Here is a 26,050-nt window from a genome sequence, read left to right as displayed (position 1 = left end):
GTCATATACAAAAACATACAGGTACCCATGTCCTGCATTTACCTGAATTTTCACATTAATTTACACATGAAGTTATATAGCGTCACGAATTTACTGGATTGATTGTCATAAAAATGGGAAGAGAGCCTCCTAACCACAAAAAAAAGTTTTATAGCAGAATCAATTGCACTGAGCTCTCAACATCTTGTCATTTTGAAAAGTAATGAGGAATTTCAACGTGAGTACACCCAAAAAAAAAAAAACAATTGTGTGGGTAATTGCCAATCCTCGTGATTGAAGGCAGCTGTACCTGTTCCGTTCTTTGGTGATCTAACATAGACATTGGTGGTATTTTGGTTTTATATTTTATTTTTGTTGTTGTTTTCTTGTCTTGTTGATGCATCACTTATTGAGGCATTAGAGTCAGTGTTGAAAAACACTGAATCCGCCCATCCGTCATATCAAGTTATATTCCTGTCAGCTCTATTTCAGACATCTGTCCTCAGCATACACTGGTTATGTTGACACAATAGAGCAAGAGGTGACTTTATCGCAAGTCACAGTGGTGAGGACAGTTCAAGAGTGTGAGGAGCGGGCTGCTCATACAGGAAAAGTCTGTTTGGTCTTATCAGCTCAAAGCATCATCATTGCCTTCCTGACGAGCATGTTCATTCATTGCTTGTCTCCATCTCTTGTTAATATTTATACATCTTTTTGGTTGGTTTGTTTTGCCATGTCCCTGAGGTCTAGTTTTGTTTTCTCAGAAGGCTTTAGGGGCTTTTTGTGCATAGTTCCCACTCTATTAAAGAGTGTCAGTCATATATAGAGAGATGAAGGGGAAGGAGGTCAAAGCAACAGCCCGTGGACAGCTGACTCTACATACATAATCCTAGAATTACTCAATTGTCTTCAAGAGTCAAAAGGCCAATCTCATTTGACACTTCAGTAAAGCTCATGCTCAGATGCTCACTGGACCAAAGGAGTATGATCATAGGGGAGTGTTACATATGTCGAGCTTTTTACATTCTCCAGTAATGCTCGCATGATCCTTCTAATTCAATCTCTGACTGATGCATATAAAAATGGGTTCCTCCATCGGCTCTCGTGAAGCTTGACTGTTAAAGGCCCGTGCAAGCCTCTAGCTTTCTGCCTTACTATCATTTTGGAGTAAAGGACAAGGCCAGCTGGAGGCATATTATTCCCTATATGGGCTTTGTTTGGGAGTTCGCTTGCCTTGCTGTTTAGGAAGAAGGCAGAAAAGAACCTTGCTCCAGAGAAGGAGCCCTTATATGGTCATCACAACATGAGACTGAAGCTCCCTCCAAGCAGACAGACGGAGAGGTGGAGAGGGGGAGAGAGTGGGGGTAAAAATGGATATTGTCAATTAAATGATGACTTAGAGTTAATAAATGTCATGGAGCTTGATTGTTTTTGGAATTTTCGCGGATAAATCAGTTTTTTAAAAAAAGGACAAAGTCACTTCCACATCTGCAACATTCACGGGAAATTGACTGTTTGTCTGAAAATGGAGTCCGAGTGAATGGGATATGTTGAAACTCTGCCTGGACAAAGACGATCAAAGAATGCTATTACGCTTTTGCCCAAATTATTGTGGTTAATCTTAATATAAAATACAGTGCAAATATCTTTGACATTATTGTACAGTATTTGTTTTAGTTTAGCAACGCTTGAATGACGCAATTTTTTTTTCTCAAATGTTTTTATTCAAATACAGACAACACACAAAATTTGTCACACACAGTTGCAGGAACCTGCGTCCAAAGCCTGCATGGAACGTAGCCTAGACCGAATGACATTGCCAAAGCCTGTATCCATCCTACACTTTTCTTGTGGCAAAATGACAGACTTTTTCCACAATTCTGTTCTCTATGCACTTGTGATGGACTGTTACTGACAACAGATAAACACTCCAGTCATCACTTAACTACGTATTGTTTCAATATTGTGTTAAAACCTCTCCCACAACCAAATGTTTACTGAACAAGATCAGTTCCCATTTTCTGCTTCACTTCTGTTTAATTTCTGTTTCAATGCTGTTTATATTTCTTTGCTTTACCAGTTGCCCCCTCCCCCACCTGGTCCAAAGATGTCCAAGAAGGGCCCAAACGAGGATGAGAAGTTCCTCTTTGTTGACAAGGACTTCCTGAACAGCCCCATGGCTCAGGCCGACTGGGCCGCCAAGAAACTGGTGTGGATTCCTTCTGAGAGACATGGCTTTGAGGCTGCGAGCATCAAGGAGGAGCACGGCGACGAAGTCCTGGTGGAGTTGGCTGACAATGGCAAGAAGGTGACAGTCAACAAGGATGACATCCAGAAGATGAACCCACCCAAGTTCAGCAAGGTGGAAGACATGGCTGAGCTCACCTGCCTCAACGAGGCCTCGGTGCTGCATAATATCCGCGAGAGGTACTTCTCAGGCCTTATTTATGTAAGTATGCACCAAAACACATTCCTTCAAAACAACTTCATTGATTTCCCTCATCCTAATCTGATCGGCGATTCGGATCACGTTACAAAACAAAATCAAATATGAATGGTTATCAAATATGTGCAAACATCTCATCCTTCCTCGTGGCCTCTGCTCTCAGACATACTCCGGCCTGTTCTGTGTGGTGGTCAACCCCTACAAGATGCTGCCCATTTACTCTGAGAAGATCGTTGAAATGTACAAAGGCAAGAAGAGGCATGAAGTTCCCCCACACATCTATTCCATCACAGACAACGCCTACAGAAACATGATGCAAGGTAGGGTTTATTCCTGTGTCTTACCAGGATTAAATGGTTAAAAGACAATACGAGCACTGTACTGGTGAAAATCTGACTGTAAATTATCTTGGCAGGAGCACTGTCAATGTACCGCTCTATTGGAGAGTCAGTGTTTCGTAGAGTTGGCAGGAGTGTTGGTGGCAGAGCTGTGATTACAGTAAATGAATCTATGCTAGCTCGGCCCGGGTGCGACTTCATATGGGCCGCTTTCCCATGGAATCCGTTTTGTGTGGGCCTGGAGAGGACATTGGGAGGGGGTGGGGTTGGTCGTGCCCACTGAATCTCTTGCTGACGTGAGGGTGTTTTCTCTGAGGAGCTGACATCTATGTTGAGGGATGGGTGGGGGGGTCTGTGAAGAATTTCCTGTCCCAACAGTGTGTCTGTCCTTCATTGAACCCTGGCTATTTGGCAGACAAAAATCAATAGTGTAAGAATGTGGAATGACATTGTCGCCCATTTGGCAAACATACGTTTTTGTAAGGTTTATTTTAAAGGGAAAAAAGTAAAAAAAAACAAAAAAAGGTTGGGTTTTTTCCAGCAAAATATCTATGTAAAAGTAAAGTGGAAATGAATTGGAATACAGTATATGTTTAAATTTTCAGCCAAATGTATGAAGTGCATTTAATGGTACAATGACTACAGCCCAGAAAAGGAAGAAGAAAATTAAACTTGATGCCAAATTACAAACGTATATACAAAATAGTTGCTTTCACACTGGCCATCTCTCTCTTCCAACGTATGAAGTTTTCTCCTCAGTGCTTGTTTGCGGTTTGCCTAGCTGCCAATTGCTGGCACGTTATTGCTGTCCCTATGTTCTCCGTTGAGGCAGACTTGATCACACTTTACAGAGAGATCATCATTGATGTAATGTACTGTGCAAAGTGTTGTCACGTTGCTTCTGTAGCAAAACCACAGCAGTCAATGAGCATTAGTCAAGTGTTTCTATTACCTGGGATCTGCTTCTCATACTTCTTGCCAAATTTTCCAAATGGAAAATCAAACAATGTATTTTAAAAAAAAAAGTGATTGCATTTTGCACGAACTATCATTTAACTTTTATTTGTTCAACTTGACAAGATTTGAAGAGTGCCATTACTTCTGCAAAGTTTATGCGCGTAACCTTCACGAGTTTTTCTCCCAATATGACCTTCAAGCCACCATCTCCAATTCTGACTGGAGCGGTTTATAGCCGAGTGTGAAACTGTTGAGATGAAAATAAGCACCTCCAAATCGGAAACATTGTCCTCTGTCGGAAAATGGTGGAGGCCCCTCTCTGGGTCGGGAGATCATGAGATCTTGCCCAAACGGGGGAGTTTAAGTATCTTGGGGCCGGCCTTGTTCATGAGTGAGGGCAGGAGGGAGCGGGAGATCGACAAGCGGATCGGTGCAGCGTGTGCTATGATGTAGACTTTGTATCGGTCTGTCGTGGTGAAGAAGCAGCTGAGCCAAAAGGAGAAGCTCTCTATTTACCGGTCGATCGACGTTCCAACTCTCACCTATGGTCACGAGCTATGGGTCATGACCGAAAGAATGAGATCCCAGATACAAGCGGTCTAAATGAGTTTCCTCCGCAGGGTGTCCGGGCTCTCCTTTTGAGATAAGGTGAGAAGCTCGGTCATCCAGGAGGGTCTCAAAGTCGAGCTGCTTCTCCTCCATGTTGAGAAATGTCAGATAAGGTGGCTCGGGCATTTGATGAGGATGCCTCCTGAACGCCTCCCTGGTGAGGTGTTCTGGGCACGTTCCACCGGCAGGAGGCACCGGGGACGACCCAGGACATGCTGGAGAGACTAGGTTTCCCAGCTGGCCTAGGAGTGCCTCGGGATCCCCCAGGAAGAGCTGGAAGAAGTAGCTGAGGAGAGGGAAGTCTGGACTTCCCTGCTAAAGCTGCTAAGCGACTCGACCTCAGATAAGCGGTAGAGTATGGATAGATAGATGGATGACTTTTTTCTTGAAACAGAATTTCATAAAAATTCCATTAACCCTTTCATGTACCCTGTAACCCGATAACATGATAAGCTGTCCACTGTAGTAAATGCTGTCCCTGAAAGGGTTAATTTAGTCTCATTGTATTTATTTTTTATTCCAGTCTCACACAAATCCTCCTATGTACATTATCTGTTGGACAAAATCCAAGTCATTACCAGAGAGATCAAGCTCCTTTCTGTCACAAGTAGAGAACTGAAATTTTTCATTGGGTCATCGTACTGTATTTACTGCTACAGCTGTGCAACATAAACATCACAATGGTTGGATTTATGTTTGCGTGGGTGTTTGGTTACTGGACAAAAAGACCCCATGAGATTCTTTTCTCCGGCACATCCCTTAAATACACATCCAAGTCTTCAGACGTTACAACCCAGTAAACTTGTTCACGGTTAAAAGTGGACCTGTCAGCACCATCAGATAGACTTTCGCAGTCTCATAAAACATGACTTAGTATGTATGCGATTGGATGGCGACCTGTTTAGGGTGTGCTCTGCCTATCGCTCAAATTGAGAGTGGGAGAAAATGTTTTCATTTTGAACCAAAACCATTATGTTGTTTTGTCCTGATGTAAAATGTCACCCTTTTGTGGGGCGGGGTGGGGGCCAGGGTCGTTTCCTACTTCTGCCATCAGTCCACAATTCCGCCATCGCTAATAAATCAGCCATCTCTTTAAGTAGCCCTCATTTAAGGCACAGCTGTCTCAATGTTGTTCTTTTCAATGAACCAGTGACATTTATCATGATGTGAACAATGTTTTCCATCCAGTGCCAAACTATTCACAATTTATATAAGACAGTAGTAAGTAGAGTGGTGCATAGCTCAAACGAAGCTGTGGAAACACTTCAATCGTGACTGTGATCCAATTTGCTGCATTTTTGCATCAGCCTTTCATGCTCAGGGAATCAATGTGAAATTTGCTTATGGAGTTGGCCTGTTTACGTGTATTGAGTATTATATATTCATTCTCTGAAATGGATCATTGTCATTAAGACGCTCTCAAACTTTATAGCGTGTATTGTTGTGTGCAAGGAAAAAGCAATGTACACATACAACTACCAAACATAAGGGAGGGGAAAAAAAGAAATCCTTTTCATCTTTTTGTATCAAACTTTTAAATTCATGACATTTCTGTGTCTGCAGATCGGGAGGACCAATCCATTCTCTGCACGTAAGTGAAAATCTGGCACCTTTCAACTCACTACTGTCACTTTTTTTTCCATGATGTCACACACAAGGCTGTGTGTGTGCTTGTGTTTTGCACTGCCTCAGGATTGTTACAAAATGCTTACGTGTATTCAAATCCAATCAAATGAAACTCCTCTTTGCCCTTCAAGAGGTAAAAGAGAAGTGGAATACTGTATAACTATGATGTGATCTTGAAATAATAGAGGGGTCAGAAACTTTGTCAACAAATATTACATTTTGCGATGCCATTTGTATCCATAGAGTCCCTTTGGAAATGCTTTATAGCAACCGCTGTCATCCCCGATGACTGTGGGCTGGCTTTCCGCTCAGACCTTTGGTCCGGAAGTTTGGCCTTTATAATGATTGGAAACCAGATTAACCTCCCTAAAGTTTGACTTCCATGTTACTTATTTATTTGCTTCAAGCGAAACTGCATATAGTTCTCAGTCAAATTTGAGCAAATCTCTTTATGTATTTTGTGTCAATGCTTAACACCTGTCTATGATTTGGCTTATGCTTTACTATCTGACATTTGCGTTTAAACATGGATGATATGTGCAATTAGGACGAGAGGTATGGATAGCACAGTGGCAGCGTTTTGATTATTTTTGCATTTGTGTACAATAATAAGCATTGGCAAAGCTGGAACTTTAAATTTTAGGAGTAGATTTGACAAGAATTGCGGGATTTGTTTTCTAGAAATTACAGACATGTTATGCGGATTATCTCAATTTTACGGGGCTCCATTTATTTGAACAAAATATATCCATAATTTATATGCTTTCGAGTCAAATGTAATATTCTTCAATGGCCAAGTCAGTCAGGCGATCTCAACCTAATACAGGAAACTTTTTCTCTTGATAAACACAAGTGAGCACAAACAAGCAGAAGGTGAGGTTGGTGACAGTGAAGGTCTGGAAAAGCATCTTCATGTCTAAGAACTATAGACTTGGTCTATGGAATGATTACATTTTTAATTATACATTTACAAAGTATTTTACAGCAACTCAGAAATGCACGCGACAAAAACGATCAAATTCCTTAATGTTAAATGTCATATTTTGGTGAAGCCTCTCGAGTTATGGCTAAAATTTGACGCTTCAAACACATTCCTGATTGTTTTATTTCCAATCCATTGTGGTGACACAATAAGGCAAAATCCCTGTAGAACTCTAGTCATTATCCAAATACCTAACTGCACACAAGGAGCCAAAGCAAATACTCTCATCTGGGCATTCCAAGTGCTCTTCTCCCCATGCCGTGATGCCCTCTAGTCATCCTCTAATCCAAAATTGTTGCACTGTTGCCAGGATGTTGTATAAACTTTGATAAAAATCAAACCACTTCCTCATCTAGCACACCCTTCCAGGATTTGTTGCGTTTGGTTGTCTACATCTCACGATGGGCCCTATTTTCATATCAAGCACAAGTGTGGCGCAAAGCGCAGTCTAAATGTGCGCATGGGTGGAGTTTTCATTGTTTTGATATTTTGCGAAACTTTGCACAGGTAAAATTGCGCGCAATGGGGCATTTGTGCCTGTGTGAGCCGTCGTGGAAGTCTTTTTTTGGCCAATCCTACCGCTATTCCCCATTTGCATCAAAGTCAGGGTGTTCTGAACACAGGTATGCACAGACCCAGGCACACGAAAAACGAAACAGATTCACTGGGATCAGTTGGCAGGTAAATTGCACGCTCTCCCCTTGCGGTTGATGTAGCACGTGACATAGGCAACTGGAGACCGCCTTGCACCCTTGGTCTTGCGTCTCTATGTCATATCGCATATCCCACCCCCCTAGCAACAGTGACGGGGATGCTATTAAAATATGTTTAACCCATGTGCGTTGATTTTTTTTAACGACACATCGGACAAAGGCACCATAATGGAACGGTGGCTTTAAAGTGTAATATCAAAGTCATTTCTAAATCCTTTTTTTTCTTGCGACCACTCAAAATGTTCAGTGGCGTCAGACCTATCCATACATATATAGTTTCTATTTACTTCTTGAGGTTGGTGCCCTCTATGGACATCAAAGCAATAAAAAGCAGTATTGTGCTATGGGTATAAGTAACTATCATCTGCATATAAGTAAAAATCAAAAACATTGAATTCGGTCTATTCAATATGGACAAGTTAGCGCCTTCAACATGTTAATAGATCATGACATAATTTTAGTTTGTACGTCAACAGTCCTGTTACGGGATGTTTTGGTGCACAAGGGTTAAGATGATAATGACTATAATGAGTGAATTGATTTCTAAAGTGATTCAGAGGGATCATATTTATCAATGAAATCCGATGCCTTCCACCACACATGTCCGCGGAGCTCCAAATTTGTCTGCCCACACCTCGATCAAATACACCCAAATTGCGTTACACCACCTGCATCTCGAGTTAACTCATTCAATCCCAGCCATTTTCACTGGAGCAACCCCCTCAATCTCAGTGTTTTACCGGATTTTGACTGATCTTGCAAGGCCCACAGAATATTTGGTTCTAATGCTATATAAACATGGAGCCTACCAAAATAAAGTTTGGACTCTCTTCTTTCAGCAGAAAAAAAATAGTTTTTCCATTCTTCAGCAATCGGCATTACAAAATGGCTAAGTTTCATGAAAATGGCGATTCCTGGGCAAAAAACGGAGAAAAAGAGCTTTTTCTAAAAGCATGCATTTCAAGCTCGTGAGGCACCACTGCCACCTACTAGTCGCTTTTTTACATGATTTACAATGCAAACGGCTTATTCTCATTCACAGATTGCATCAGACCCTCCTCCTCCCTATGACGCAAAAAAAAAAAATGTAGACGTACAAGTACGTCCTTGGTAGGCGGGGCCTAATTTTAAAAAGACGGACAAGTACGTCTTGTGGAGTTAAAGAGTTAAACCTGCTTATTGTGGGTCCAAAATGTCGTCTACATTTTGCAACCACATTTGCAGAGGCACCGGTCGGCGCGATAAGAACACTCCATGAGGCGTAGCGCGGTTACAAAAAAAAAAAAAAACTGAAAAAGACCATTGCCCTGAAAATGATGATGCACCTGTTTTTACCTCAAACGCAGACTACTTTTTGATACCAAATTGTTAACTGAGTCGGGGGCGGGACAACTCCGTGCACCGTAATGCCATGAAAGGCGCAACACAGCCTTAAATATGCTAGACTGGACTTGTGCCGGCATGAAAATGAAGTTATGCCCCTTTTTACACCGGGTGTACAAGTTCCAATCTACCACAATAAGGAAGGCCCTATATGTGCGAGGCAGATTAGAAAACAGCTTTTTCACAAGTGTAAACAGTTTGGGATACACAAGGTTAAATTAGTGGAAGAAAATCCAATCCGTGTGACGTCTGATTTAATAATATTTTAAACTGATAACATGGAATGACACAAGAGAGCTGAACGCTTGCCCAGTAATGTCTCAGTAGTCAACATTCCCATTTCAGTTAAAACTACAACTGCGCTGAAGCTCAGCAGGCAGTCCCTGCCTTATATGGTAGAAATGTTTCTGGTGAAGTACATGGAAATTCATGTATGATGTGTGCATGTGTGTGTGTGTGTGTGTGTGTGTGTGTGTGTGTGTGTGTGTGTGTGTGTGTGTGTGTGTGTGTGCGTGCGCTGCATGTACACTGTCAGCGTTATTTTTACAGTAGCAATGCCAAAGCATCATAAGGTTTGTTGTCACTTGGGAATCTTTTGCATCTAATTTGGATGAAATTCCCATTGAAACACAGCTCTATGTGAACTCAAAGTTTTATGGGTCGGACCAAAGCAGGTTGTAGAAGTAGACATAAACAGATGTATGTGATGATGAAGTCATGCAACCAGAAGCGAAAGGTTAAAGATAGCCATCTGCTTTTGGGTTGTATCTGAATTTATGTAATTGAGACATTTTGATTTGCTCCCCCATGCGGGGTTACAGTTAGATCATTTTAAAAAGATTGCAAATTGAGCATCAATTATTAGTGCACAATATTTCATGGAACTTATTTTACCTTAATAAATGTTGCACATGTGTATCGTAAGACAGTTGTGTATTTTCTCGCATTTGGGCCCTGAGTGGCTCAGAAAGGCCGTGAATCTGTAAACTTCAACAAAAGTGGAACAGGTCAATGTGGTGCAACATGGTGTTTGGCATGAGTGTTCCTTTAAAGGTCACGTTTTCAAAAATTCAATGTGGCAGGCGGTTTTTTTACAAGATGGCCACTAATTGGGTTTCTGTTGTAGTTTTTCTCAGATATCGTCAAACAAATTAAAATTGATGAGATAGGTTGACTAATATCAGCGCTAATAGCCACATGCACGTGTACAGAAAACTGTGGTTGGCGCTACTCAAAGTGCTGTAGATCTCTAGCGTTTGGAGGTGTTTCATAGATTTGAGTTCCCTCATCTAGTACCGTAAATGTAAAGAGCAAAAAAGTTTTTCAATGAGATGGCATCATCCAAAAGGGAGCATTGTGCTTATTCGGTGCAGGTTTTGATCCAGCTCTTCAATCAGAGTGGTTCTAGTGCACCTAATGCTGTGACCAGCTTGGCTGTCTCCTATTTTATGAACAATGTTCTGATACTGAGCGTTGCATGGATTTTGTTTGATGGACCATGTGGAGGTATAAGTCCCATTGTAATCTTTCCGGCACTCAGAACTGTCTCCAGTTGGGGTCTGGATGTTGTGGCTCCATGCCAGATGAGAACAGGAAAAAATAGATTGAATGCTCTCCGAGCTTCCAAGCCCCAATACGGAGCCTCCCATGCCTTTTATGGACTTTTGGATCGTGACATCTCATCTTATCGGGAAAACTCAACAAATCGTCATGGACTTAGATGGCTGATGGCTCTGCGATTGTTCAACTCAGACTTTCTCTTAAGGATCTAAGATCACAGGCCGTATTTTATGGAGGGAAAAAGGGATGAGCGTGTGCCTCTGTTTAAAAGCATCACAATTATACAATGAATTACTGTGAGACTAATCCTTAACTGCTCATCTGAGCCAGGATGATACTGTTCCTTTCTAGTGAGGTAGCTCTCCTTTTTCATCCTCTTGACTGTCTCACCGTGACATCTTTTTACTCCTCAGTGGGGAGTCTGGCGCTGGCAAGACAGAGAACACCAAGAAAGTCATCCAGTATTTGGCTGTAGTGGCCTCATCACACAAAGGCAAGAAGGACAGCAGTGCTGTAAGTATGCATGCAAAATGACCATGCTGTCATGAAAAGTAAGGGTCTGTCAGCCAGTTCCCTCACTCTTAATGTATTTAGAATGTTGCACACTTTAATTCTGTATATCGCCATTTCCTCCAAATAGCAACAATCAGGATCACAGTTTGCCTACGTGAGTAAAGGGGAATGCCTGAAGTGTGGTTTTCTGTTTGCTGTTTCTTCCTGAGATTTAAACGTGCATGAAGATAGTGTCACTCAGTTAGCAAAGAACCATTTTTTGACATCCATTTTCAACACTAAGGTTCAGATCCTTACGGTCGAGAGTGTTTCCCCTAACATTTGTTGTTGCTGTATTACCCAGTGAAAGTGGATTTGCATGATCATAGTACTCCGTAGTCACATTTGAAACCTCCAGAATGCCTCGTGAGGGACGACTAGCGTTGCTGGTTTACTATGTTGAGTTTGGTATTAATCTTCAGTGAACACCCTTTACTGCCGGCGGTGATGAGATGAAGCCTCCCCAGCAGTTAAAGGGTCTCTCACTGATCAACGTGCACAGTGTGAGCATGCCCATCTACTCTTCTCATGTCTCCAACACGTCCTCTCCCTCGGCTCTTCCTCTTCATCCAACCTCCCTCTCTTTGCCCTGACGCTGCAGGAGAATTGTTTTTTTCTGCCCCGATGCATTTAGTTGAGTCTTGTGGTTTGCAATGATCACTCATTGTTGGACATCTTTAAAAAAAAAAAAAATCTCTTTCTGAGCCGCCCTGCGATATTATATACATTCAGCGGTGCTCATAAGGTGTACAATCTAATAAGAGAGTGGTAAATAAGAATAAGAATAAGAATAATAAAACCGTCATTCGTCTCACAATGGAGAAATTCCCAATTTACAGCAGCAAAGTTATGAAAGGAAGAAAGTAGAAGAACAAAAAGTACAGGAGCTGCTGTAAAGGCAGCCACTCTCGCGGCGCCATCTTGAAGTCAAAATAACATAATAACAAAATAATACAACATGACACATAAGACTCTATACAGTGAATTCAATTGATAAATGCATTTTATGTTTGAAGATAATTGCTGGAAGCATGTGCAAAGACTATTTTTCACCATATCCTCCTGATACCCGTTGAAAAAAGTGATTTCAATTTAATTTGGGGGGGGTGATTCTTTTTGGTTTGTCGGTGTCAACAGTGGGCCCCCATAGACCTCGCCTTAACCAAACTATTGTTTCGTCTCTCTTCTCTAGCTTGACTCCCTGAATTTAATATGCAGTAAACCTACAAAAAAGCTTTGCTGTGAGCTAGCTACCTCATTCCCTTTCTTGCTGCTCTGCTGTGCTCTATTTCTCATTTTCTCTTCTCCAGTGACCTATCCCAGGAGCTTAAAAGAGCAAGACAATCCTTTCTGCTTTGATAGCTCTGATCTTCAGTACATCAGCTGGTCTGTATCTTGTCAGTCTTTTCAGCTTTACAGGATCTACCACCATGTTGCGCGTGTTCCATCATTATCATGTCACTATTCTCATTCAGGCTGCAGTCATTGCCACCCGTCTCCTCACCTGATAGATAGTCTTAGCCCAGGGGTGGGCAATCCCAGTCCTGGAGGGCAGCTATCCTGCATGTTTTCCATCTGTCCCTGTTGCAACACACCTGATTCAATTGTTCAGGCCTCGACAAAGCTTGCTGATGATCTGATCATTTGAATCAGGTGTGTTGGAGAAGGGACAGATGGAAAACATGCAGGATAGCGGCCCTCCAGGACTAGGATTGCCCACCCCTGTCTTAGCCCATTTGGGCAGGTAGAAACAGTGATTTCAGGTGTAGGTGGAGAGGATCTGACCTTGCCTCAAAGGTGACAGAGAGATTTTTGATGTGGTGGATTAGCTCAATGCACATTAAGGAGGGGTCTGCCTCATTTTTCATTGACCTGGTTCCACACACGAGCCTACAGACCAGTGGCATCGTGAAGGAGATGATGATGATTGAGTCAGTGGAAAAATAATATTTTCAAATTAACGCATTGGCGTTCAAGTTTTTCCGCAATGGCACCCCTGCCACAGATGCTCAGAGATGCTACATTGAGAGAAAACATTCCTTTTTTTTGGACCATGATCATTGTAGTTTCCCTACGCATGCATCATGCACATACAAATGTATTCGCTTGAAGGATTCCTCAGAAGTGTGCTGGTAATATTATTTTCAGCTGAACCAACCTGACCTCCTTATCTGTTTATATATCAGCTTCCCCTCATTTACCTCCAAACTTCAGGTCAGATGTTGGTTACATAACTTACTGGAATTCTGAGCTGTTGACTTTATGCAGGTACTTTGAAGTGCATTAGTACGGATAGTTTCTGCTCTTTATTTTTGCTTTCTGAGTTGTTTTTTTGGTCCTTAATCTCAATACTCATGAATTATATTCTGGAAACCTTACCCATCAACCCCGTCTGCCTTCCACATCGGTGGCCATTAATTGTGTCAACGTATTGTTGTCACCAGGGAGAGCTAGAGAAGCAGCTTCTACAGGCCAATCCCATCCTGGAGGCTTTCGGGAATGCCAAGACCATCAAAAATGACAATTCCTCCCGCTTTGTGAGTTTTCCTGATAAGATTAGATGTCATGATTAAAATAGCTCTTAAAAATCATATCTACAGTTACATGAATTTTTAACTGTGTCTTTTCTATAAGACTGATTATTTTATTCATTAACTCCTCGTTTTCTTATTTATTTTTTGTTAACACAGGGCAAATTCATCCGAATCAACTTTGATGTGACAGGCTACATTGTTGGAGCCAATATTGAGACCTGTATCCTACCTTGTTTGAGATCTGCAGCTTTAAAATTAAGTCATATTTAGTTTAGGACTTGGTGATATGGCCATAAAAGTGCTCATCTAGCGAATTAGAACAGTAGGATTTACAAGGTAGGCAACACACAAAGGTAATGATGACATTTTCACAGTTAGAGTGAGGATGAACTTGAGAATTAGTTTGTGTTCTTTAATGAATGAGTTCTCAGACCTCCTGGAGAAGTCTCGTTGTATCAGACAGGCAAAAATAGAAAGAGCCTTCCATATCTTCTACTATATGATTGCTGGTGCCAAGGACAAAGTTCGAGGTAACATACTTCAAATGTGCTGTGGGGATTCGATTTTTGATAGGGACACTTAAGACTCAAAATAATGACTTTTTGTGGAATATCAATACTTCTCAGTAATTCATTTGTGAAGTCGTAACATTAAGATTTGGTGATCAAAATCTGAAAAAGATCGATGTAATTTATTGTTTATTGTTGTCCTTTCAGAGGAGCTTCTTCTGGAGCCCTTCAGTAACTACCGCTTCCTAGTTGCGGGCCATGTCCAGATCCCGGGCCAGCAGGATGATGAGATGTATGAGGAGACGATGGAGGCCATGACAATCATGGGCTTTACGGATGAGGAGCGAATTGGTATCACAAATCTGATGCAACCTGAGTTTGCTTTATAAAAGGATGCAGAAGGATAATGCCCACTCATTCACATACATATAGTTGGCTCTGAGTGGGGCTCAACTGCCTCTTTTAGTCTGTTAATCTAATCAAGCAAATTGAATGTGATTAGAGGCTAAACCAAGTAACCTGCTCACCTGCTAACAGGCGACTACTTCTTCAGCAACTTGGAACATAAATTAATGATAACAAATTGCAGAACTGATTTCATATTTGTAACACTTTTATTTGTGTATACTTGGTCACTTGGTCTAAATTCAACTGTCAGTTCAAGCCTCCCCTGCATGGAGTTTGCAAGTTCTCCCCTTGCATAAATTTTCCTCCCACATTCTCCAAACATGCTTCTTAGATTCGTGGAGGACTCTAATTTGCGCGTGACTGTTACCGTGAATGATAGTTTGTCAGCTGGGATAGGGCTCAGCTCACAAATGAGGACAGCCGCTGTCGGAGATGGATGGATGTATGGATGGATGGATGGATCACACCAATACTGTCACTGTGTTACTGTAGATATCCTGAAGGTGTGTTCAACGGTCATGCAGCTGGGAAACATTGAGTTTAAGAAAGAAAGGAACCAAGAGCAGGCCACCATGCCTGACAACACAGGTTAGATACAATATTTTGTCTTTTCTACCTTTTTGTAGTGTGAAAGGGAGTTATGGAGATGTGTGTGTCTTTACATTAGAGGCCACTTAATTAAATAGTGACAAACAAACATGAGATAAAAAAAATGCTGTTAAAATTGTAACAAAAGAAAAGCAGCAAAAGCAGAACACTCTGGTATGATGGTATTATTGTCTAATATTTATATATTCCTCCTCACTGTAGCGGCTCAGAAGGTGTGTCACCTGCAGGGCATAAATGTGACAGACTTCACTCGTGCCATCCTCACGCCTCGAATCAAAGTTGGCAGAGAGGTGGTGCAAAAAGCACAGACCAAAGAGCAGGTACTACACAGCGTGCAATGCTCGGAATAAAATAAATGATATTTCATGTGTTTGATGCATGTGTGTGCGCTTCACAGGCTGACTTTGCTATTGAAGCCCTGGCAAAGGCTGTGTTTGAGCGGCTGTTCCGCTGGATCCTAGGCCGAGTCAACAAAGCCCTGGACAAGACCAAACGTCAAGGGGCCTCCTTCCTGGGTATTCTCGATATCGCTGGCTTTGAGATCTTTGAGGTATGCACACGTGAGCCTTTAATGTGCAATGTGACGAGGTCAAACCTTTTGTGGACGATGGGCATTCTCAACTCTGTCTTATGGCTGTTGCAGGACAACTCCTTTGAGCAGCTGTGCATCAATTACACCAATGAGAAGCTGCAGCAGTTATTCAACCACACCATGTTCATCTTGGAGCAGGAGGAGTACCAGAGAGAAGGCATCGAGTGGAACTTTATAGATTTTGGTTTGGACCTACAGCCCTGCATAGAGCTCATCGAGAGGCCGGTAAGTGGCCTTGAGAGCGTGACAATGAGCTTTTCTTCCTCATGGCGTGGTTTCATATAAATCTGGACATCTTGTTTGCAGAACAACCCTCCAGGCATTCTGGCCTTGCTGGATGAAGAGTGCTGGTTCCCCAAAGCCACAGATGTCTCCTTTGTGGAAAAACTCATGAGCACCCAAGGAAACCATGTTAAATTTGCAAAACCAAAACAACTAAAAGACAAGACAGAGTTTTCTATTCTTCACTATGCTGGGAAGGTGAGCATAAGAGGAAAAGCGCTCCGTGAACATTACGTTTGAGATATGATTAGGGTTATGCATTTTGGTGTGGCTGAAATAAGTGTTGCAGGGCTGCTGAATAAAATGAAACCGATATCGTTTGCGTTAGGTGGACTATAACGCCACAGCCTGGCTGACAAAGAACATGGACCCTCTGAATGACAATGTCACAGCACTGCTCAACAACTCCTCCAGCTCATTTGTGCAAGACCTCTGGAAAGATTGTGAGATCACTGACATACATGCTTTGGGCAAATTCCTACCTCAGCAGATGTCTATACAGTGGTGTTACACAGTATTACTAATTTATGTGTTATTGTAGAGGTGTTCAGCTTTGATTTGCGTACATTTCGTAGATAATATCAAGTCCTGAATAATGATCAAATACACGGTGGTCTATTGCATATGATTCAGTGACTGATGTGTTGTGTGCTTCAGCTGACAGAGTGGTGGGTCTTGACACCATTGCCAAGATGTCCGACAGTTCGATGGCCAGTGGATCCAAGACCAAGAAGGGAATGTTCCGCACGGTGGGACAACTCTACAAGGAGTCCCTCGCCAAACTCATGACCACACTGCACAACACCCAGCCCAACTTTGTCAGATGCATCATTCCAAATCACGAGAAGAGGGTAAAGAAAAATATTTACATGAAGTGTTTTTTTTTTTCAAATTAAAACATGATTTACTTCATATCCCCGTTATCATGAATAGAAACGTATTTGTTGAATCAACTAGTCGTGGACGATTGCCTTGGAACACACCAATTATTCCGACAAAGTCATCATTACCGATTTTGAGCTGACAGATGTGACACAAACAAATGTAGTGTCTCATCGCCAATTTTGAGTTGTCTTGACACATCGTAGCCCGTGTTGTGTGACGTACTCAACGAAAGTCTGACACATCAGAATTGTTGTTCATTTTGCCACATATGGTAATGTGACATGAAAAGTCGTGTAGTTTGAGAAGCCCATAATGCTCCTTAGTCACACTCCCCTACATCACCAGTCTCAATTCTTCTTCATGATATCTGTGGTTCCAACTTTCTGGGAACATTTTGTAGTTCAGCAACCTCAGTAACCTCTGACCTCTCAAATGACTTCATGAAGATACAACATTTCCATGGTTACATGCATGACTAAATTTTACTAAATGTCTCCCCGGAGGAGTGGAAGATGTTTCGAGTGTGCCCCTGAATTTTGTCAATATATTGTTTTTATTTGTTTTTACAATGTGCACGTGTCCCTCGACAGCAGGGGTCACCAACCTTTTTGAAATCGAGAGGTACTTTTTGGGTACTGATTAACAAAAAGGGCTACCAGTTTGATCCGCACTCAAGTTTGCTCGAATTATTTTTAATAATGTTATTGATGTTATTATACACATTTATATGAAGACACTCATCATGTAAACAATTTCTCACAATCATTAGGAAACAGGTGATATTGATCCAGACAACGCCGCATATATTTTTTTAAATTTCGAAATCTCTGCCAGTGTTTGTATTTTCATATGATCACTTCTACAACATTCCTCGAAAATCACCTTGTCCCATCACTGGTGAACTTGACTTAAGCAGGCCTGTGGGCTACTTGGGTGGTCCTTTGGTGACCTGTGTTCTGCAGTATGTCAAGTCTTTAAATATGTCATCGCTCTTACAAGTTATGTTCTCCTCAGGCGGGGAAGCTGGATGCCAACCTGGTTCTGGAGCAGCTCAGGTGTAATGGCGTGTTGGAGGGGATTCGAATCTGCCGACAAGGATTCCCAAATCGAATTGTCTTCCAGGAGTTTCGCCAGCGGTGAGTTAGATCAGATGTGCCTATACCTAAACAGTATTGTGCTACTGCATGCATTTTGTATTTAAATATCGTTTCTGTAAACCCTTTCCTTATAGCTATGAGATTCTGGCAGCAAGTGCTATTCCCAAAGGTTTTATGGATGGAAAACAAGCTTGCTGCCTCATGGTAAAGTGGTATTATTCAGTCAATAATTGCTGCTTTGAATTTAAGGCTACAATGAGAGCTATCAATGTCCTTCAATATAGATCAAACATCTGGACCTGGATCCAAATCTGTACAGAATCGGGCAGAGCAAGATATTTTTCCGCACAGGAGTTTTGGCCCAGCTGGAGGAGGAGAGAGACCTAAAGATAACTGTGATCATCATTGCCTTCCAGGCCCAAGCTCGAGGCTTCCTGGCGAGAAAGTACGTACATGCAAGCTCTCACAAATGTTTCACAGCCAACGACTTGTAGCATGACGCTAATGTGTAGTCAAGATTGCGTTCAGTTGTAATGAATTACTACCAATGAAATTTTCATCAGGTCTTATCTGATTTGAACAAAAAGTAGCTATGTGGATGCAAGGTAAGAGCTTGTAACATCAGCAGACCTAATCCAGCCTGCCCATTTGGCAGCAATTTAAATTGAATGGAAAATCCCATGAAACATTTTCAGACGCTTTCCTCTGTGGTATCTCATTAAATCTGTTCTGTTGGATTGGGGAAAAAGTTAATAGGTTCAATTTTGGGATTTGCACTGGTTTGACAAATATTTACGTGTTGGATGAGGTCCTGGTATAAGTGACGGTATTTGGTGTGTGAATGGGCTACCAGTTTGATCCGCACTCAAGTTTGCTCGAATTATTTTTAATAATGTTATTGATGTTATTATACACATTTATATGAAGACACTCATCATGTAAACAATTTCTCACAATCATTAGGAAACAGGTGATATTGATCCAGACAACGCCGCATATATTTTTTTAAATTTCGAAATCTCTGCCAGTGTTTGTATTTTCATATGATCACTTCTACAACATTCCTCGAAAATCACCTTGTCCCATCACTGGTGAACTTGACTTAAGCAGGCCTGTGGGCTACTTGGGTGGTCCTTTGGTGACCTGTGTTCTGCAGTATGTCAAGTCTTTAAATATGTCATCGCTCTTACAAGTTATGTTCTCCTCAGGCGGGGAAGCTGGATGCCAACCTGGTTCTGGAGCAGCTCAGGTGTAATGGCGTGTTGGAGGGGATTCGAATCTGCCGACAAGGATTCCCAAATCGAATTGTCTTCCAGGAGTTTCGCCAGCGGTGAGTTAGATCAGATGTGCCTATACCTAAACAGTATTGTGCTACTGCATGCATTTTGTATTTAAATATCGTTTCTGTAAACCCTTTCCTTATAGCTATGAGATTCTGGCAGCAAGTGCTATTCCCAAAGGTTTTATGGATGGAAAACAAGCTTGCTGCCTCATGGTAAAGTGGTATTATTCAGTCAATAATTGCTGCTTTGAATTTAAGGCTACAATGAGAGCTATCAATGTCCTTCAATATAGATCAAACATCTGGACCTGGATCCAAATCTGTACAGAATCGGGCAGAGCAAGATATTTTTCCGCACAGGAGTTTTGGCCCAGCTGGAGGAGGAGAGAGACCTAAAGATAACTGTGATCATCATTGCCTTCCAGGCCCAAGCTCGAGGCTTCCTGGCGAGAAAGTACGTACATGCAAGCTCTCACAAATGTTTCACAGCCAACGACTTGTAGCATGACGCTAATGTGTAGTCAAGATTGCGTTCAGTTGTAATGAATTACTACCAATGAAATTTTCATCAGGTCTTATCTGATTTGAACAAAAAGTAGCTATGTGGATGCAAGGTAAGAGCTTGTAACATCAGCAGACCTAATCCAGCCTGCCCATTTGGCAGCAATTTAAATTGAATGGAAAATCCCATGAAACATTTTCAGACGCTTTCCTCTGTGGTATCTCATTAAATCTGTTCTGTTGGATTGGGGAAAAAGTTAATAGGTTCAATTTTGGGATTTGCACTGGTTTGACAAATATTTACGTGTTGGATGAGGTCCTGGTATAAGTGACGGTATTTGGTGTGTGAATGTATTGTACCATAAATGATATTATGACGGTAATGAGGATATTTGTTTTGTTGACCATTTAAAGGGCATTTGCAAAGAGGCAGCAGCAACTTACAGCCATGAAAGTTATTCAAAGGAATTGTGCCGCCTACCTCAAACTAAGAAACTGGCAGTGGTGGAGACTCTTCACAAAGGTCAGCATGTCCTTCTAGGCCCATGAAACTTGGGTTCTTCTCCTCTATCGTTAAAGTTCTTGATATTTTATATTTATGCCACTTTCCTCTACTCCGCAAAAGGTTAAGCCTCTTTTGCAAGTGACACGTCAGGAGGAGGAGATGAGCCTAAAGGAGGAAGAGCTGCAGAAATCAAAAGAAAATGCTGCAAAGTATGAATCAGAGCTGAACGAGATCACCTTGAAGCACACAACGGTAAATGATAAATGACACAAATGAAGAGCTTTAAATTCCATTATAATTGACATCCCATTCTCGTTTGACGTACTGTCTAGTCATCCATTTTTTTACATTTTGCCGACCAGGCCCAAGACAGATTGCCACTCAGTTGCAGGGTTACTCCATTTCAAGTGTTCAAACCGACTCTGATTTTGACTGGTTGTTTCAGATTTTGGAGGAGAGAAATGCGCTGCAGGAGCAACTTCAGGCTGAGACAGAGTTGTATGCGGAAGCTGAGGAGATGAGGGTGCGTTTGGCAGCTAAGAAGCAGGAATTGGAGGAAATCCTCCATGAGATGGAGGCAAGACTGGACGAAGAGGAAGAACGTTCCCAGACATTGCTGGTGGAAAAGAAAAAAATGCAACAGCAGATGCAGGTAGTGAATTTGTCTTTCTCCTTCTGGTGTGTCCACTGTTGCTGTCAGTTATCTGATATCAAGCTTTCCAAATTCAAGTAAAAGCAAGCATGCACAGTATATTGTTATTGCCTTGTTGGAGTAGGAATTGGAAGAACATTTAGAAGAGGAGGAGGATGCGCGACAAAAGCTGCAGCTGGAGAAGGTCACTTGTGAAGGAAAGATCAAAAAGCTTGAAGATGACATCCTGGTGATGGAAGATCATAACAACAAACTGCTGAAGGTAAATGAGAACACAAACAATGAAGTAGAAGTGCTAGTTTCGGCTCAGCGATTGAGACACTTGCATTTTCATTTTGTAGGAGAGAAAGCTGATGGAGGAGAGGGTAGCAGACTACAGTGCTAATCTGGCTGAAGAAGAGGAGAAGTCAAAGAACCTCACCAAACTGAAAAATAAACACGAGTCCATGATATCAGAACTGGAGGGTAATCACTGTTTTGGAACATCACAATTTACAGCCCTATTCTATAACCGATAGCCTTTTGGGTAATTTGCCTTTTGCTCTCCTTTCAGTCCGACTGAAGAAGGAAGAAAAGACTCGGCAGGAACTGGATAAGGTGAAGCGTAAATTAGAGGCCGAGTCAAATGATCTCCAGGAGCAGGTAGCGGACCTGCAGGCCCAGATTGCTGACCTCAAAGCCCAGCTGGCAAAAAAAGAGGAGGAGCTACAGAATTGCTTGGCCAGGTCAAGTCTCATGATGAGTTCTTTATCAAATGGTCTGTATTTTAACATGGGCAGAATCAAAACAAAGCATCATCTCCTTTTGAAATTAACAGTCTTCTGAAATTATCTGGGACAGCTCACAATTTACAGGGCAAAGAATGATGCATGTTGTCCAATGAGCATCACTTTTATGAACCATGACACTTGACAATAACTCTAATTAAGTTACCAGTGTGTTTAACAAGCTTCCTCCTTTGTATAGATTAGAAGATGAGACAGCTCAAAAGAACAACGCTCTAAAGAAAATCCGTGAGCTGGAGGGCCACATCTCTGACCTGCAGGAAGACCTCGACTCTGAGAGAGCAGCCAGGAATAAAGCAGAAAAGATCAAACGTGACTTGGGAGAAGAGTTGGAGGCTCTGAAATCGGAGCTTGAAGATACCCTGGACAGCACTGCAACCCAGCAGGAACTCAGGTCACACAGACTTTCACAAAAACTTACATGCAGTGAAAGCAAAAGAAAAAAAACGACGTTAAGATACAAATGAGGAGAAGCCAAGTGTCACTTTCTTCTCTCTAGTACAAAGTAGAGTCGATATAATCTCGTCATCTGTTCTGCAGAGCTAAACGTGAGCAGGAGGTGACCTTACTGAAGAGAGCCATAGAGGAGGAGAACCGGACCCATGAAGCCCAGATACATGAAATGAGACAGAAACACACCCAGGCTGTGGAGGAGCTCACAGAGCAACTGGAACAGTCAAAACGAGTAATGATTTGTAATCGATTTATTTGATGTGTGTAATGTACGGCTGCCTTGTTTAAAATAAAGCAAAAACATCCCTCCACGACCAGGTCAAGTCAAACTTGGAGAAGGCCAAACAAGCATTGGAGAAGGAGACATCTGAATTAACCATGGAGGTGCGCTCGCTCACTCAAGCCAAACAAGACGGGGAGAACAAGAGGAAGAAGTTGGAAGGTCAAGTGACAGATTTACAATCCCGCTTCAGTGACAGTGAGAAGCAGAAGGCTGAACTGGGAGAACGCTGCTCTAAGATCACTGTAATTGGCTTTACGAAGTCTATCCTTATCATGTAAAACTGTAGAAATCCATAAAAACTCATGCCCCCCCCCCCCCAAACAGGTTGAACTGGAGAGTGTGACAAATCTACTGAATGAAGCTGAGGGCAAGAACATCAAACTGAACAAAGACGTTTCCAGTTTTAGCTCCCAACTCCAGGATACACAGGTTACTGCAGTTGAACTTCAGTATTCTGATAGTAAGCAGCGGGGTTTAGTTCTGACCTTTGACCTGCTTGGCACCCACAGGAGTTGCTGGCTGAGGAGACGCGACAGAAGCTGCAGTTCTCTACGAAGCTTCGGCAGGCAGAGGACGACAAGAACAGTTTACAGGAGCAGCTCGAGGAGGAGATGGAGGCCAAAAGGAATGTTGAGAGACACGTTTCCACCCTCAACATCCAGGTCGGAGATGAGTTTACACCTACACTGATGTTTGAGATGGTCTGGTATCAAAATGTTGTCAACAATCCAAACAGTGCATTTTCTTCTTTGACAGCTGTCAGATGCAAAGAAAAAGCTGGAGGAAATGTGCGGAAACGCTGAGCTACTGGAAGAAAGCAAGAAACGCCTGCAGAGAGATTTGGAGGCAGCCAACACCCAGTTTGAGGAGAAAGCTTCTGCCTACGACAAATTGGAGAAGACTAAAAACCGCCTGCAACAGGAGCTGGAGGACACACTGATGGATCTCGACAACCAGAGGCAGAATGTTTCAAACCTCGAGAAGAAACAAAAGAAGTTTGACCAGGTTTGTCCACGTTGTTATTGTTGCCATTGTACCACTATATCGTACCTGACGAGCTTTGTTAAACCTTTGACATATTGCGTCATTTACTTGTGGTTATTTGGCCTCCAGATGCTGGCAGAGGAGAAATCTATCTCGAGTAAATACGCAGACGAGAGAGACCGAGCCGAGGCTGAGGCCAGAGAGAAGGAGACAAAGGCTCTGTCCCTGGCCAGGGCTCTGGATGAGGCCCAGGATGCCAGAGAGGAGCTGGAGAGAGCCCACAAAGCCCTCAGGGTGGAAATGGAGGATCTGATCAGCTCAAAGGATGATGTTGGGAAAAATGTACGAGCTCGGATTCAGAATGTCGTTGAACGCATCATCACCGCCTTGCTATAGACAGTGCTTCTCTCGCCCACACTCAGCTAGGATGAGCTCCGGCTTACCCTTGAGCCTAAATAGAATCAATCGTTGTGAATTTGATGCTACGTTGTTGTCAGGTCCATGAGCTGGAGAAGTCCAAGCGAGGCTTGGAGGCCCAGGTGGAGGAGATGAAAACTCAGCTGGAGGAGCTGGAGGATGAGCTCCAGGCGGCCGAGGATGCCAAACTTCGCCTCGAGGTCAACATGCAGGCTCTGAAGGCCCAATTTGAGAGGGATCTGCAAGGGCGTGATGAGATGGGAGAGGAAAAGAAGAGACAGCTGGTCAAGCAGGTGAACAAACACATTTGTCTCCCTTGCAGCATCTATGCCCGAAAGTTACTCCGGTCACATCAGAAATGGAGCACTTTGCGCACCTTGCAGGTCCGTGAGTTAGAGACCGAGCTGGAGGATGAACGTAAGCAGAGGGCCTCAGCAGCAGCAGCCAAGAAGAAGTTGGAGACGGACATGAAAGATCTGGAGGGCCAGATCGATGCAGCTAATAAGGGACGAGATGAAGCCATAAAGCAGCTCCGAAAGATTCAGGTGAGAGCTAAATAATGGCCGGAATATTTGAACTCAATTTGGTGAAGCTTCTGGGTACAAACAGGTGTTGGCCTTTGCTGTGTGAAAATTGACATCCTCTCGCCCATCTCCCCGCTCATGGCTTTACCTCTTTGCACTCGGGCTTCTGTTTTCTTTGCCCGACAGAAGTAGAAGACTTATTTACCGAACATTTAATGTGTTCAAAAAGCAAGGGCCTTCCCCAAATCTATTTTGAGAGTTGTCTAAATTTTCCAGTCGAAGGATTTAAGGCCGTCATGGGTACATGTGTGTAAATAAAACATGCTATCCTGATGCTGACGTGTGCGATTCTCCTTTTCCACCAGGCCCAAATGAAAGACTTCCAGAGAGAGCTGGAGGATGCCCGTGCTGCCCGTGAGGAAGTGCTGACGACGGCAAAGGAGAGTGAGAGGAAAGCCAAGAGCCTGGAGGCTGAGTTGATGCAGCTGCAAGAGGTAATAAGATAAGATAAGATAAGATAAGATAAGATAAGCGGTGGCAGGCAACAAGACTATGGAATGCTTTTTGAGCATTTATTCAGTGTCCTACAAGTGCGCTGAATTATCTTTATCCGCACTACTAATACATTTCGGCACACTAGTTGAGCAACTGTCTTATGATGTTATTTTCCATGACTGCCTTCTATTACTGTATGACATTTTTGCACACTAGTGGACACTGTAGTAGAAACACTACAGTCCACAAATAGAACAGCAAGGGCACACTCGTACAGCAACTGTCTTCCAAGAGACATTTTTTCCATTGCCGGCTTCCTCAACTACATGATGTCTACAGAAATGTCATACAAGTGAGGACAAAGAGCATACTAGTACATGGACAACTCAGTGGACCGCCAGGATAGCAAATAATTGCTGAAAGCCCTTCCCGTAAAAAGACATCATCCTGTTTGTAAGGGGGGGTGCAAAATAATGGCTCGAATCCATGTTTCATGTCATGCTTCTTTAGGAACTGGCCTCTGCTGAGAGGGCACGGAAGCAAGCGGAGGCTGAAAGGGACGAGATGGCAGATGAGCTAGCGAGCAACTCCTCTGGAAAGTCAGTCATGTTTTGCCCTCAGTCGGAATCACATGATCCGATCTGACCACACTTGCGCTTCTCGTGTGTAGGTCAGCCTTGTCCGACGAGAAGCGTCGCCTGGAAGCTAAGATCTCCCAGCTGGAAGAGGAACTCGAGGAGGAGCAGAGCAACATGGAGATCCTCAACGACAGGCTGAGGAAGAGCACGCAACAGGTTGCCGCAGAAGCAAGATCACATCAACAGCAGCCTCACCAAACGGCCTGCGCACCTGGTACAAGCTTGCATTCTCCCGACAGGTGGATCAGATAAACAACGAGCTGCAAACAGAGCGCTCGGCCTCCCAGAAGAACGAGAGCGCCCGGCAGCAGATGGAGCGCCAGAACAAGGAGATGAAGGCCAAGCTCAGCGAGATGGAGAACCAGGTCAAGTCCAAGTTCAAATCCTCCATCGCCGCTTTGGAGGCGAAGGTGGCCCAACTGGAGGAGCAGCTGGAGCAGGAGAGCAGGTCAGAGACGTGTATATATATA

At 42.8% G+C, this 26,050-nt stretch overlaps 1 protein-coding gene across 2 annotated transcripts in view; it reads left to right on the top strand.

Annotated features, from left to right (window-relative positions):
* The window catches only part of myh11a (myosin, heavy chain 11a, smooth muscle), a 29,620-nt gene that overhangs the window by 1,129 nt on the left and 2,441 nt on the right, over positions 1–26,050 (top strand). The window contains exons 2-39 of one of the 2 annotated variants that reach the window (XM_019889165.1): positions 2,060–2,428; positions 2,589–2,745; positions 5,893–5,920; positions 11,007–11,106; positions 11,234–11,260; positions 13,590–13,682; positions 13,836–13,899; positions 14,111–14,209; positions 14,396–14,539; positions 15,089–15,184; positions 15,407–15,525; positions 15,603–15,755; positions 15,849–16,022; positions 16,104–16,277; positions 16,408–16,522; positions 16,737–16,930; positions 17,979–18,100; positions 18,196–18,265; positions 18,346–18,506; positions 20,259–20,367; positions 20,470–20,601; positions 20,795–21,001; positions 21,126–21,263; positions 21,343–21,466; positions 21,555–21,726; positions 21,968–22,180; positions 22,327–22,471; positions 22,558–22,764; positions 22,847–22,951; positions 23,032–23,184; positions 23,279–23,527; positions 23,636–23,848; positions 24,004–24,216; positions 24,307–24,468; positions 24,813–24,941; positions 25,453–25,541; positions 25,613–25,736; positions 25,820–26,028. In XM_019889165.1, coding sequence (XP_019744724.1) covers positions 2,087–2,428; positions 2,589–2,745; positions 5,893–5,920; positions 11,007–11,106; positions 11,234–11,260; positions 13,590–13,682; positions 13,836–13,899; positions 14,111–14,209; positions 14,396–14,539; positions 15,089–15,184; positions 15,407–15,525; positions 15,603–15,755; positions 15,849–16,022; positions 16,104–16,277; positions 16,408–16,522; positions 16,737–16,930; positions 17,979–18,100; positions 18,196–18,265; positions 18,346–18,506; positions 20,259–20,367; positions 20,470–20,601; positions 20,795–21,001; positions 21,126–21,263; positions 21,343–21,466; positions 21,555–21,726; positions 21,968–22,180; positions 22,327–22,471; positions 22,558–22,764; positions 22,847–22,951; positions 23,032–23,184; positions 23,279–23,527; positions 23,636–23,848; positions 24,004–24,216; positions 24,307–24,468; positions 24,813–24,941; positions 25,453–25,541; positions 25,613–25,736; positions 25,820–26,028 — 5,525 coding nt within the window. In that variant the 5' untranslated portion in view covers positions 2,060–2,086. The remainder of the gene's footprint in view (positions 1–2,059; positions 2,429–2,588; positions 2,746–5,892; positions 5,921–11,006; positions 11,107–11,233; positions 11,261–13,589; positions 13,683–13,835; positions 13,900–14,110; positions 14,210–14,395; positions 14,540–15,088; positions 15,185–15,406; positions 15,526–15,602; positions 15,756–15,848; positions 16,023–16,103; positions 16,278–16,407; positions 16,523–16,736; positions 16,931–17,978; positions 18,101–18,195; positions 18,266–18,345; positions 18,507–20,258; positions 20,368–20,469; positions 20,602–20,794; positions 21,002–21,125; positions 21,264–21,342; positions 21,467–21,554; positions 21,727–21,967; positions 22,181–22,326; positions 22,472–22,557; positions 22,765–22,846; positions 22,952–23,031; positions 23,185–23,278; positions 23,528–23,635; positions 23,849–24,003; positions 24,217–24,306; positions 24,469–24,812; positions 24,942–25,452; positions 25,542–25,612; positions 25,737–25,819; positions 26,029–26,050) is intronic. The other variant, XM_019889166.1, reaches the window with a different exon arrangement.

This window comes from Hippocampus comes, unplaced genomic scaffold, assembly GCF_001891065.2.
Source record: "Hippocampus comes isolate QL1 unplaced genomic scaffold, H_comes_QL1_v1.1 scaffold86, whole genome shotgun sequence".
NCBI classification, from domain to species: Eukaryota; Metazoa; Chordata; class Actinopteri; order Syngnathiformes; family Syngnathidae; genus Hippocampus; species Hippocampus comes.
This window is presented reverse-complemented; position numbering and strand designations above follow the sequence as displayed.